This window comes from Pygocentrus nattereri, chromosome 7 (genome assembly GCF_015220715.1).
Source record: "Pygocentrus nattereri isolate fPygNat1 chromosome 7, fPygNat1.pri, whole genome shotgun sequence".
Lineage (NCBI taxonomy): Eukaryota > Metazoa > Chordata > Actinopteri > Characiformes > Serrasalmidae > Pygocentrus > Pygocentrus nattereri.
Window position 1 is genome coordinate 8,147,111 of NC_051217.1, and position 15,039 is coordinate 8,162,149.

The window sequence follows — 15,039 nt, forward strand, 5'->3', positions numbered from 1 at the left end:
TTGTTTGGTAGATTTGCACGAGACGTGGAACAGGATTGTGTGGTGAACGGACAGTTTCTGCCTAAAGGAGCTACTCTGGATATCCCAGCAGGCTTCCTGCACTACGATGCACAGTATTGGCCTGAGCCAGAAAAATTCATCCCGGAAAGGTAAGAGCTCTTGCGTTCAGTCATTTATTTATTTCTGAGCTCATCTGTGGCATGTGAGCAAACTGATTGCACACAGACATCAAATATCCCATGTGATGCATAAACAACTCTATAAAAAAGCAAATAGACCTCTGAGGTTTGTCATCATTTTGTAGTCTCAGTCATACCCATATTAGGAACTCTGGGTCAGTGCTGATTTCTCTATGGAAAAAATGAACTACAGTTTTCAGAGTGACTGCTGTTGCGCCCTGAGGCAAACAAAAAAGAGCCAAACCCGAAACGTTTTGCCATGCAGACATTTTCCTCCAAATGTCGCCAGATTCTCTGAATTATGAAGTTGTTAGGCGCCCAAAATACGACTGGTACTACATGCCAACTAACTGCATTGAATTCACATTAAAAGACTGACAACAAAAGTAGCTGATGTTAATATAAATTTATATATTACGTATTTTAGTGTGCAGTAGCATTATTATGATTCTTATAGAAGCATTATTCATATTTTAGGATCCAGTGACATTCTAGAAAAAATTCTATGTAGGACAAAACATATCTGGTCTGGGGCCATTTTGCTTAGCCATGGATGTGACTGTGGTCATTTTGATAACCGATACTGATGATAATTTAAGTTTATGGTAGGTATATTTTAAAGGTATTTTTAAATCTGTCTTGTCTGTCTGACTTTCTAAGGACCTGAGTAAACAGAACTGTATCTGGCCACCTGTGCTCGAGCTGTGGTTCTGGCTGCAGGCTGATATCTTTCCTCTCCTCTGTCTCAGGTTTACCCCTGAAGCCAAGGCCAGCCGTCACCCTTTTGTGTATCTGCCATTTGGAGCAGGGCCTCGCAGCTGTGTGGGCATGAGGCTGGCCCAGCTGGAGATTAAGATGGCCCTGGTCAACATCTTCAAGAGATTTAATGTGGTGGCCAGTGAAGACACTAAGGTATGCAGACTTTACACGCCTACAAAAGCTACAGTCTTAACAGTACTCAAAAATAAGTTTACCAAAGACGTTCTGCTAAACATAACCAACTTGCCTTAAAGGTAGTTAAATCTTCCCTAATACGTCACTTACTTTCTGCCTTGCAGGTTCCCCTTGAATTAAAATCCAGTAGCACCCTGGGACCAAAGAATGGCATCTTTGTTCAAATTACCACAAGGGACAATCTGGATAATGTATCATGGTAGACAGTGATTCACATGAGCCTAATTTAAAAGAAGCTCTGTTTTGAATATCTATGTAATACCTGATTATATTTAGGATAATAACATTGTGATTTGTATTAATTGCTACATATCAGCATCAAAATGATGACAGTGCAAAAATATGTTTACCCTGCTATGTTACAGCAGGGCTGAGGAAGGAATATTTCTATAAGAAGATCCACTTAAGAACCACCATTTGACCCCTAGGACTGGAGGTGCTTTTTGATTGCAGTGTAAATGATCAGAGATATCAGCAGTATCCAATCAATGTGGGCATTTTTGAGAACGCTGAGAATGAAGCCATCTCAGACCACTCTAGTAAAACAGCTGGAGTAGACCTTCATGTTTAGTATGAATAGTATGAAATATGTTACTAACCGTGTGTTCTAAGAAAAGGATTTCACCTCGTCACTCTTGGATTCCACTTTGTTATGTGTTCTACATAATTTCTACATCCATGCTTATGTGACTGTAGAAGTTTATGGACATGTTGCAGTGCTTTTTTAAAAATATTTTAATAATAAAAATTATTATTACTATTATTTTTTACCATGTTCCTGTCCACTTCAACCCGTGTTACACAAGTGGCCACTCAGGGCAGAAGTGGAGGAGGAGACTGAAAGAATTGGATCACTCTCTGAAGCCTCAGTGAGCTAATCAGCTAGCCATGCAAGCTTTGCAATGCAATGAGAACATTTGTGTTTTTTTTTTTTAATCTGGTTGTAAAGTTGGCAAAGAACCGAGGAGTAATGCATTTCTTTTTGTTCTTGTTAGCCATGTATACTTTAGCATGCTAACTAACAAGCTATCAGAGTAAAGTGATGTTGTATCAGCACTCATGTATAACAGATGGAGTGGTTTCCAACTTAAAGATGCACTATGTAAGAAAGAAGTGAAAGAAGCATTGAAATAAATCCATTAAAAGAAGCACTGAAAGAAGTGAAGACAAGAAATTCCCTAATTTTCATCCACTGCTTTACCACAGATTATTTTGGATAGTAATTAGAATGGCAATATGAGCCTAATAGACCCCTGATTCCTAGATCCTAAAGTAATCCAAGTTGGTAAGTTCCACAACGCACCATTTCTCATTCACACAACTCTGAATGACTTTATTCCCAATTTTAATTATTTAATTATGCAGTATTTTTGAAAGATTGTCTGAATTACTCCTTAAGTATTTTGAATCTGTCTACGAAATACAAATTGGTGGAATTGCTATTTCATAAATTAAATAGTGAATCCAAAGAATAATGGACTTAATACACATCTACAGTATGTCTGGAGTGGCTAGAGCAGGTTGTATCCTCAGTGAAGTGACAGAATTTGGAAGTATTCCTACCTCTAAAGATGCTCAGAGAGAAGATTTGCATTCTAGAGTCTGTGAATGGTGGACAATGTTGAATATTTTTTAATTCAAATAGTATTGTATTGTGATGATACTGTGCCTTCTAATAGTAATGTGAATAAACTCCACTGTAGGCAAAGCTAAGATGTATTTTCAACAATAATCAGGTACATCTATGATAACCAACAGCCATATTAGAGTAACATTTTTTTTACCCACAAGTGGTTAAAAACACAGCGTTATGTTAAATTGTCATTCAGCTGTTCGTGTTGTTAATTAGTACCTTTTAAATTCTCTCTCAACCACTTCAGTAGAGAAAAGCCAAGGCCTCCAGAGAGTCTCGTTTTGTTTTGTGCTTAGTGTTGTGCTGTTACATGCCTGCAGTTAAAACATTTGAGGACATGAACTTGAAATGAATGCATTTTGATTGAAGATATGTCAGAAGATCACCTCTTCTAGGCCTTTCAAAATACCTTTCAAGTAGCATTCATAACTCTTTGAACTGAGCTGCAGTCCACTTTTAACTGTCATTGAGGTAAGCACTCTTCAGGGTTTCTGAGGTGACTGAAGTCCTACGCTTTGCATCCTCCTACACAACACATTTGAAATATTAAATTGAGCAACAGTTGAAAAGGCACTGGATGTTTCAAGGAAGTTCATAGCAGGTCTCTGACTAGAGATTTCTGCCTGTTTCAGAATGCACTTCTTGTCGTGTACTGAACAGACAAGAAAATGTGGCATTTGTAAGTCTGCAGTTAAGCACCTGTGTAGGAAATTGTGTGGTAAGCTTTGTTTCTAGACATACTGCATACTGACATACTGCTTATTACTGTGCAAAGCTAAAAGAAACCATTTCTTTAAAAAGCAGTCAATCCAATGACCATATGCAACATGACAAATGGGCTTCACACACATAATTGAGATATAGTTGACAGTCTGAAGTTGGCTGGTCAATGAATTAATCACTTATTGTTGCAAGTTAGGTCTTTGTGCACCTGTGTTATCATTTGTGTTTAGAAATACATCATGCCTCTTATGCATTTCTCAGTCTCCACTGTAAAGTCTGAAATATATGTATAATTTCTAAGCCAAGTCATGATACATGGCAACGCATTACTCTAAAAGAAAAATGAATCATTTCAATCAAACAAAACAAAGTAATAGTAGATTGAGTAAATAGCAAAACAATGCAATTGAGGGATCAGATTTTGATGCTGAAACAAAAGCACTACAACAGTGCCCTCTAAAGTACTGCAATATGTATGTTTACCCTTTTTGTTGTTAATAAACCATGAGTTAGTCCTGGGGAAGTTGCATAAGTGGGCACTATTGCACACAGGTTACAAATAGCTTCAGCCGTGCTCAGTTAGAGTAGAAGACAGACAAGTTTCACACACAATACTGTGCAAAAGCCTTGGGCCCCAAGAAAATGACACACACACACACACACACACACACACACAAAATCAATAGCTTTACAATATTAAATTTATATAAACAACACATTGTGATAGCATATTAGTCATTGTGTTACTTTACCTACTTCCAAACCTCTCCTAGAAACCCAGTATTCATAAATAACACTATATACTGTAGGAAAAAAATGCTGTAATTTTAAGGTATTTACAATTTACAGCCACATGCTGTTTTCTGACATCTATTCTGTACAGTAAATTACCAGAAATCCTTAAAAAAAATGGTAAACAAAGCACAAATATTACTCCAGGCTCAGCCAATCATATCAGACCGTAAGTTGTAGGCCAGTCATATCAGACCTCGTAAGTTGTAGGCCAATCATATTAGACCCAGAGGACGGTCTCTGGCACGATCCGCTCTGCATAGTAATGTCAGTTGGCAGCTGCTAAAGTTGTGACAGGATTTTGGCTTAAAGCATGCTAGAATAAACATTAGGCCTTCTTTAAAATACATTGCATACAGAGTGAGATAGTAAGTAGCTACAGAGTGAAGAGAACATACCTGCAGTACTTGTAAGTCATGACAAATTGTTGTCAGTATAGGTGGCTTGCTGATGTTTCAGTTTATCTTAATTTTACTCCAAACCTGAATTTTACCTACCTTCACAGAAACTGAGAGTGTAAACGAATGAAAGAAATATCTTTAAGAAATAAGAAATACCATTATTAACAGCTCTTTATATTCTTTGTTTCTGTATTTGTCTTCAGCATTTGAGACAGCCACGTTAACGGTAGCCATAAACTGTGGTTTACAGTAGGTTAATATCAGCAAAAGGTCACATGTCCTTGGTCATAACGCAACTTTATATCCCTCAATTCCTCAACCTGCAATTCATGTAAAAACTATAAACTGATTAATCTCTTGTTAAGCTGTGAGTTCTTGTAAGTCTGAGTTTAACAGCAAACGTAACATATTATTAAACCCAGGCTGGGAGAGGGAGAGAAAGAAGCTGAAGGAAACTGGTTCAGGTCTTAATCCATAGGCTGTGCATTTGAATAACATTTAGGACCTGCAGCATATCTGCATATGCATTGCTTGACTTCAGGACCTTTGCTTGATTTTTTGTTGTAAGTGGATGTTTAGAATAGTAAACCATATTAGGTCAGTGCCTAGTACAGTAAAGGGACGGATCTTCTGTGCCACCAGCATATTTAATTTGTTTTTCATTTATTTATTTGTTTTCATAAATGTTATGCCTATTGCTGCTGTATATGTTCACGATGAACAGACAGTTTGGGGGCATAAAAATGTTTTTTATCTCAGGGGGCCATACCCCCAGACCCCCCCCCCCCCCCCTAGTAAAGGCTTAGCTTCTCTAGCCATAAACCTCTAATGATGTGACTGAGCAAGAAATTTACAGAATATGTCCTGCAGAAAAGTGCTGGCAGATTTGCAGTTACTCTGTTGGGCAAATGATGGCGTCTGAACACATTGCCTGAATGATAATACTTTGGCCTGTTCTGAATTTTTAGCTGGATGGCAACATTCCTGGGATTTCCCTTTTTTGTCACTGGATAATAGTATCTTGCTGATTACTGTCTGATGGTGAGCTTGTCTCAGTGATGGGGGAGGAGAAGCTGACGAATGAAGTGGAGTATATTTCACAAGTTACAGATATTATTAAAGACAACCACATAAGGAAAGGTTTCATTTAACCAAATAACCAACTAAAATGAGCAACAAAATGGTGGGCATTCTTGATTTTATACAGTTTCATCCTGTCATGGCACTCAGAGCTGAACCAAGCAGAGCTTATCTATATGTAGACCTTTCTTGCACCACAGTCAGCATGCACACTAGAGGTGCTTTCAGTCCTGTTTAAATAGAGCAAAAGGCATGTGAACTGATACAACCGCATTTTATAGTTAACAGGGGCATTACTTTGCTAGTGGACCCTGTAGCTGAATGAAATGATGCTGTTTCTTCTTCAGTACAAAATATTTTGCTTCTAATTGTACTTAAGTATAAAAAGTAAAAATACTGAGAATTACTACAGTTATGTTATTACACTGTTACAGTTTTTCATGCCTGTAGTCACACTTGTCTCCTTAACAGAAATTGTGCATCAAAATAATAGCATAACCTTTACTTTTTACAATTAAAAGCACATATTTTTGTACTTCTGGACATCTGCTTTTACTTAAAAATATTCTGTTATGAATAATGTTCTCAGATACATGATTTTTATACATTGTCCACTACTGCTGTATTGGTATTTTGGCAAATTTAGTAGGTAGTTTTTGATAATTTGTATAATTAACATCTAAACTTTCTAAGCAATACAGTAAACAAAAAAATGATAAAAGGCATAACATTGTTCACTCTTTACGACCCCCAGTCTTAATATTCCTTCTGTGTGCCTTGTGCTGGCATTTTGTTTTGAAGTAGCTTGTCAACATTTTACAGAACAGAGTAACAGAGCAAGGCCACTGTACTGTCAAGCAATAAAAGTGACACATAGTATTGTTTAGAACATCCTTTTATGTAATTTATCCATTTATAATGTCTTTTGTTTAAGCCAACCAGAAAAAAAACCTAATCCCTAACACCGGTTCAAACAGCAGCCACCCAAAAAACATTCAAAGAGCCCAGGAGGCGATGTAGTTAGGAATGGGGGTAATGAAGGGCTTCCTTTCTTTCAGTCTCAAAAACCATTTAACAAAAGTTCAATTTCAAATCTGGATATTTGAAGTTTGGACAGGGATGAGACTTTAAATAAAGCTTATCCTCACACTCTGTCCAGGGGTGCTAAGGTGGTGGGAGGCTTTTGACTACTAATAGCATTCACTGTTCAAAGGTTAACCAGCACTCCTTCCTCAGCATTTTGTGAAACAGGGCAGAAGGCTGGCATCTGGGGGCTGGCTGTCCAGAGGGGCTTGGGAAACCTCTGATGGGATGCTGGGTAGCTCTTGAATACTGACTGACTAAATTCCAACAGGATGGCTGGTGCTGATTCTGCCTGCCTGGCTGATGAGGCTGCTGCTGTCTGGCTGAGCTCAGCTGACATTTCCCCAGGAACCATGATTGCAGAATATTTCCACGGTCAATGAATGGCCAACCCTGCACCTTTCTGTTTATATATGTTTTTGAGGCTCTCCTCCCATTTTATTCTGCATTGCTCTTCTACATAAATGACAACATCAGTGGGGGGGATAAGCACTGTGCAGTGTACATAACTATTCAAACATTTATAATAATTATTAGTAATACTATAAACCACAAACTAAGTGTTATTTTTAGGTGTATTGTCCAACATTTCTAGATTTTGAAGAGCAAGAAATGTTCAATAATTATGTTTAGTTATCTACCTAAATATTTGATCATTTTTAAAATCCAAAGTGATAATGCATAATACCTTTTTTGGTCTTCTTATTGGTGTTTTGCAATCTGTCATTTTTTAATCATCAGCAGTGCTGAAAATAACCCAGCTGAGAAGACAGAAAAAGCCTAGTGAAGCCTGCTTATTGCCCCTGTCTGCTCTTTATGCAGGTACAGTGGGGCAAAAAAGTATTTAGTCAGCCACTGATTGTGCAAGTTCTCCTACTTAGAAAAAAAATCCAGGAAATCACATTTTAGGATTTTTAAAGAATTTATGTGTAAATTATGGTGGAAAACAAGTATTTGGTCAATAACAAAAACAATAACATCAATTCAATACTTTGTAACATAACCTTTGTTGGCAATGACAGAGGTCAAACGTTTCCTGCAAGTCTTCACCAGGTTTGCACACACTGTAGCTGGTATTTTGGCCCATTCCTCCATGCAGATCTCCTCTAGAGCAGTGATGTTCTGGGGCTGTCGCTGGGCAACACAGACTTTCAACTCCCTCCACAAATTTTCTGTGGCTTTTTACAGAGCCACTCCTTCATTGCACAAGCGGTGTGTTTGGGATCATTGTCATGCTGGAAGACCCAGCCACATACCATCTTCAGTGCGCTCACTGATGGAAGGAGGTTTTGACTTAAAATCTCATGATACATGGCCCCATTCATTCTTCCCTCAACACTGATCTGTCATCCTGTCCCCCTTGCAGAAAAACAGCTCCAAAGCATGATGTTTCCACCCGTATGGCGTTCTTGGGATGCAACTCAGCATTCTTCTTCCTCCACACGACGAATTGAGTTTTTACTAAAAAGTTCTATTTTGGTTTCATCTGACCACATGATATTCTCCCAGTCCTCTTATGGATCATCCATATGCTCTCTGGCAAACTTCAGACGGGCCTGGACATGTACTGGCTTAAGCAAGGTGACACGCCTGGCACTGCAGGATTTGAGTCCCTCTCGGCGTAGTGTGTTACTGAGGGTAGCCTTGTTATTTTGGTCCCAGCTCTCTGCAGGTCATTCATTAGGTCCTTCTGTGTAGTTCTGGGATTTTTGTTCACCGTTCTCATGATCATTTGACCCCACAGGATGAGATCTTGCGTGGAGCCCCAGATCGAGGGAGATTATCAATGGTCTTGTATGTCTTCCATTTTCTTACAATTGCTCCCACAGTTGATTTATTCAGACCAACCTGTTGCCTATTGTAGATTGACTCTTCCCAGCCTGGTGCAGGTCTACAATTTTCTTCCTGGTGTCCTTCGACAGTTCTTTGGTCTTGGCCATGGTTGAGTTTTGGGTCTGACTGTTTGAGGCTGTGGACAGGTATCTTTTATACAGATAACGAGGTCAAACACAGTAATATAATAGTAATACAGGTAACGAGTGGAGGACAGAAGAGCTTCTTAAAGAAGAAGCTACAGGTCTGTGAGAGCCAGAAATCTTGCTTGTTTGTGGGTAACCAAATACCTATTTTCCACCATAATTTACAAATAAATTCTTAAAAAATCCTACAATGTGATTTCCTGGATTTTTTTTTCTCATTTTGTCTCTCATAGTTGAAGTGTACCTATGATGAAAATTACAGACCTCTCATCTTTCTAAGTAGGAGAACTTGCACAATCAGTACCTGACTAAATATTTTTTTGCCCCACTGTATGTCAAGTTGTACTGTGGTCAAATATAGTTCAGTTCAGTAAATGGGTAGCTTGTATATTGTTGTGTTGGCACCAGCGAAAAGGCCACCACCACTGCCCACACACTTCACCTTAACATACCCACCACTGTCCTGTGTGTTCTTTATGTCAGCACAGAAAATAAATGTTTCCTTATGTTAAGCTGATGTCTTCAATCATTATTCAGCTCTACAGGAAGGTAGACGTTTGGGTCAGTTAAAGAACCTACGAACTCATTTTCCCCAAACAGCACTATGATCAAGGGGGAATATGCAAAAGGTACACTGGCTGTACTGTTCAGTGAAACAAGGTTGGCTGTCTCTTGCTGAACATTCGGGTCAGAACTGGTCAGAATCTGGTTTGACCTTGTTTGTCAGTGATTGGCCAAAGAACGTTCAAATTTATTGCCTGTCAAAAACCAGCAGGTGGCACTCTATACCTTATTATAGAACAGTATTTGTTAAGCTGTGGGCTTGAAAGGGGGATCATTCCCAAAAAGCAGAGTGATTTTTGCTGTTTTATTGCACTTCATTGTGCTTTATAATTGACCTCCCTAATAAACCCAGTATACCTGGACTGTGGCTTTCATTTACATTTACATTTACAGCATTTAGCAGATGCTCTTATCCAGAGCGACTTACAAGAAGTGCTTTGTCAATCTAGAGAAAGTATCTTTCATCTGTTTTTGGATCATTTCTACACCAGTCCAAAACTCTTCAAGGTTCTGTGTAGCCTGTATCAGAGCATATGGCACATGTAGAGGCAATAGAAGTAAAATGAATGCCCCCCTACACACACTCAAATGCTCTGCAAAAAAAGATGCTCCATCAGCTGGATCCATGGTGACTCACCGTTTTTTGTGAAGTGGATGGACTCATGAGGTCGCTGTCTGGAAACACTGTGCAGAGGAGAGCCAAAACTAACTGGACCACCATATCTATTCCATGCTTAACTTCTGTCATGGAACATAACAAGCATATGGGAGTGTGTTGATTTGACTGACCAGCTAATTCAGTACTACTGTGTACACCACAAGAGCATGCAGGTACCGGACATTGTTTTTACATTTCCTGGACATTGCAGCCACAAACTGCATTCTCCTTCACATGGAGCTTTGCAGAGAGAAGCAGGAGGAACCAATGACCCACGGGATCTTCCTGGAGGAGCTGAAAGCCCAGTTGTGTGGAGTCACAGTTGCAGTCCCTCCCACCAAGACACTGACCTGTGACAATCCCTAACTAACCTAATACCGGCAGGAGGGCAGCATATGGATTCAAGACCTGTGTACACTAGGCAGACCAGGCACGTCCATCAGTCTACCCCTGGAAGTGTAAGGAGTGTGATGTAGCCCTCTGTTGCATTGTAGACAGGATGTGCTTTGAGGCATGGCACAACTAATGTTGTAAATAAAATGTTTTAGTTTCAATTTTGGCTTTATAGTCATGCAAATATTTATACATTCATGTGACACTGCAGCATACATATTCTGATTGTCCAGGTGAACCAAGAATAGGAGAAAAATGGCTTAGAGCCCAAAGGGTAAAATCTAAGATTGGTAAAAAATATCAGAACTGGCTAAAATTGCTGACAGATAGAGTTTTGTGAGGAGTTTTTGATGACCCCAAATACACTGCAATACTTGAAAGAGCGCTGTCGCCATTTTGATCAGAAGTTGCAAAAGCCATCCAAATGACATCTAACCACAAATCTACAGGAGCAGATGAGGAAATGATTAAATTGGTCAAAAGTAGAGCAGAATCTGCCAAATTCATTGTAAGAATGATTGGCCAGAGGAATGCATAAATAGGAAATTGCAGTTCATTGCAGAGGGGGAAGGCCGAAAAGAAAGAGGAAAGGAAACTCTCTTGACAACAGTAAAAAGTGTTTTAGTGGATAGTGGTGTTTTAAGAGCAAAGTTAGTGGAGCATTGTTTGCATCTGCTGGTAGTCAGATTAACATACTAAAGTTAAGAGTTGAGCTTTACAGAAAAAATAATTGAAGGTGGAAGCAGCCAAAATTAGGTATGAATCTGAAGCCCTGTAGTTATTTAAGAAAAAGAATTGGAAGAGGAGTTTGAGTTTTAAAAGAAATTACATCCCTGCTTCTGTCTTGTCGGTTGGAATTTGTTAAGTTTTAATTACATTATGTGCTTAATGCTATTCTATCTTTCATTAACTGGGAGTTTTTGTGGTCTGTTATGGTCCATTTCATTTTAATCTTGACACTGACTTGAGCATTCTGGCTATGATGTTTTGGTCAGGGCTATCTGGGGTAATTTGAGGAAATTAGACTGATAATTTATTCTGGATGAATCGGCCAATCAGACCCTTTATACTTTTCCTAAGCAATGAAGAAAAGACAGAAAACACTACACTATATTAATTGATCTTCCAACAGGGAATGTTTTTAATTTTCTCTTCAGCAAGACGAATAGTATGCTGCAGTTTTTGCTTGTACCTAATGATGGCTGCAGTGCTGTTAAATTACTGTTTAATGTGGTGCGCTGTGGTAATGAAGTCAATTCAAGTTTTAGAGGCTTTCTTCTCTGACTAGACCTGCAGCTTAATTTACTGAATGTCATTTAGTCCAGATTGCAACCATGAAGCTCAAACTTAACACGGAGAACCGGCGACTTTGGAGAAATGGAAATCTGCCAAAAGTACTGACATGTAAATCAACTAAGCACGAATTTGTCAAAACTTATTGTGTTGTGTCCCTCTTTCATTCACACTGTTGGGCCACAGTATTCCGCCAGAGTTGGCATTTAAGAGTTTTGAATCATTTGTCAATAATATTTTGGTCCTCCTTTTTTGACACGATCTGACCTTCTTTGAATGCTTGGACACTTCTGGCATATGACATTTGACATGCCCTATTTAAGCATAGTTATGTTAATGTTATGTAGCAGGGTTTAAGTAAAGTGTTATTGTTTATTTATGTTTATTCATCTGTTATAGTGTTTTTACAGGCAGAACACTTCGCAAAACACTACTGATAAAAAGAGTTTTAAAGAATTTTAATGGATGCCTAAAACTTTTAAAATGAAGCTAAAACATGGCTGTCAAAAATAATGTAAGAGTCCATGACCAATTTTGTAATGTATGCTTTGTGTTAATTGTCACTAATACATTCACTCTCTTGTGAGCAGCTGTCCTTCCATGAACTTTTAGCTTCTGTCTCCTTTATCAGTTTCTGTACTGACTAGAACTGGGTTGCTTTTGGGATGAGGAGGCTCGCCTGATAATGCTGCTGAATACAAAATAACACCTGCCTCCTGTTTTCCCAAATACAGAGCTGGACAGCTGTGTACTAATTCAGATGTTATGGCCCCATGCAGCGGCGTAGTGGCGGTGGGTGGCAGCCTAACTGCACCTTGGGAGTTATGGATAATAAAAGGGAATAATCAGTGCTTCTTTTTTGTGCTCTTTTGTCCTTGCTTCCCCCCCACACACACACACTCATCCTACGACATGCTTTAGTTTTTGTCTTTAAATGTTTTATCCTAGACCTTGTAACTCCAACAGGACCTGCTGACAAAGCTAGGCTTCTGTTCTTCTCCCCTACAACTGCCTGAAATCATGTTTCACCTTCCACTCCAACCACCCCTACCTGTCACCTTTTGAAACACTCGGCTAGCTCAGAGACTCTCACTACAGTGTTTCACTTGGAAATACAGCACAGAACAAACAAATGAACACTGCCACCTTAATTTACTAATGCCTTAAACCTACTGCCACCTTAAATGCACTGCCACCTTACATTTGCTGATACAAGTTGATACCTGGAGGACTGGATACCTGCATAGTGATTTTCCTGCTCAAACACACCTGATTCAACTCATCAGTTAATCGCCAGCTTTGTTGGAGTGTTACGCTGGAAAACAGCCCTGTTCTCTCGTCTGGGTCTTGGTCTTGGAAAAAAAAAAGGATATTTGAACTATTGCAGGAGTTAAGCAGAATATCTTCTCCTGAAGTCTACTGAAGATGTTTTTACAGCCCCTGGAGTAAGATACACTCCCTCCTCCTTTTTTAATTACACTGTTCAACGAATGATGGAGCTAAATTTAATCTCACTGAACGGTTGTACTCCATAACACCCAAGGTGTAAGTTTAGAAATTTGGACAACTGCAGTCCTGGGATTTATTGCCTTGGAAACATCTGAGGTTATAGATTTAATTTATTCATTTATTCATTCATTTATTTATTGAAAGTTCTTTTTTTTATCTCAGCATGATTATTTGGAGGTTATGAGGAGAGTAATTTAAGAGGGAAACCAAGGTCTCTAAAAAGATGACAATCAGTGCAAGATTCTACCAGGGGCAAGATGTCCTATTAGAGGAGCAACAAAATTGACTGCTGTTCCAGTTTATTTCCCCTATTTGTTTATGCCCCATCATCCTGCACCATGTTTTAGTATACACAGGCATCTGTTGTAAAAAGAACAATAATCTGCAGCTAAATGTGTGCTCTTTAATTACGACCAAGTTTATTCTCGTTCTCATTTCCTGGGAAATGGAGAGGTGTGTCTGACCCCACCCTCAGCACACATACATACCTTAACAGCTTATGTGTCTTGTATGACAACCAAATGTACCTCATCATGAAATCAAGCATAAACCACCAGTTAATCTGGTTTACAAACACACAACTCTTTGGAATGCTGTGCTACACTGATACAGCTTATACTCCAAAATCTGTTTAAAGCTGCTGGCTGAAGGAGATCTCCACAGATTTTACAAACTTTTCTGCATAGTTCAGTTGGTAAAATGTAAAGTCATTTAAAGTGGTTTAAAGTGAAATGCTTCTTTCTACAGTCATGGCCAAAAGTTTTGAGAATGATACAAATATTAATTTTTACAAAGTCTACTGCTTCAGTTTTTATAATGGCAATTTGCATATACTCCAGAATGTTATAAAGAGTGATCAGCTTAACAGCAATTAATTGCAAAGTCAATATTTGCCTAGAAAATGAACTTTATCCCCCAAAACACATTTCAACTTCATTGCAGCCCTGCCTTATAAGGACCAGCTAACATCGTTTCAGTGATTGCTCCATTAACACAGGTGTGGGTGTTGATGAGGACAGGGCTGGAGATCAATCTATAATGATTAAGTAAGAATGACACCACTGGACACTTTAAAAGGAGGCTGGTGCTTGGCATCATTGTTTCTCTTCTGTTAACCATGGTTATCTCACTTGCACGTGCAGTCATCATTGCACTGCACAAAAATGGCCTAACAGGGAAGAGTATCGCAGCTAGAAAGATTGCACCTCAGTCAACAATCTATCGCATCATCAAGAACTTCAAGGAGAGAGGTTCCATTGTTGCCAAAAAGGCTCCAGGGCGCCCAAGAAAGACCAGCAAGCGCCAGGATCGTCTCTTAAAAGTGTTTCAGCTACGGGATCGGGCTACCAGCAGTGCAGAGCTTGCTCAGGAATGGCAGCAGGCAGGTGTGAGTGCATCTGCACGCACTGTGAGGCGGAGACTCTTGGAGCAAGGCCTGGTCTCAAGGAGGGCAGCAAAGAAGCCACTTCTCTCCAGAAAAAACATCAGGGACAGACTGATATTCTGCAAAAGGTACAGGGAGTGGACTGCTGAGGACTGGGGTAAAGTCATTTTCTCTGATGAATCCCCTTTCCGATTGTTTGGGACATCTGGAAAACAGCTTGTTCGGAGAAGACGAGGTGAGCGCTACCACCAGTCTTGTCTCATGCCAACTGTAAAGCATCCTGAAACCATTCATGTGTGGGGTTGCTTCTCAGCCAAGGGAATCGGCTCTCTCGCAGTCTTGCCTAAAAACACAGCCATGAATAAAGAATGGTACCAGAATGTCCTCCGAGAGCAACTTCTCCCAACCGTCCAA

General features: G+C 39.3%; 1 protein-coding gene across 4 annotated transcripts in view; it reads left to right on the forward strand.

The window, feature by feature from the left end:
- The window catches only part of tbxas1 (thromboxane A synthase 1 (platelet)), an 88,562-nt gene extending 86,264 nt beyond the window's left edge, over positions 1–2,298 (forward strand). For all 4 annotated transcript variants that reach the window (XM_017683788.2, XM_017683866.2, XM_017683938.2 and 1 more), the window contains 3 exons: positions 12–149; positions 929–1,091; positions 1,238–2,298. In XM_017683788.2, the coding sequence (XP_017539277.2) occupies positions 12–149; positions 929–1,091; positions 1,238–1,336 (400 nt within the window). In that variant the 3' untranslated portion in view covers positions 1,337–2,298. The remainder of the gene's footprint in view (positions 1–11; positions 150–928; positions 1,092–1,237) is intronic.
- The last annotated feature ends 12,741 nt before the right edge of the window (positions 2,299–15,039 follow it).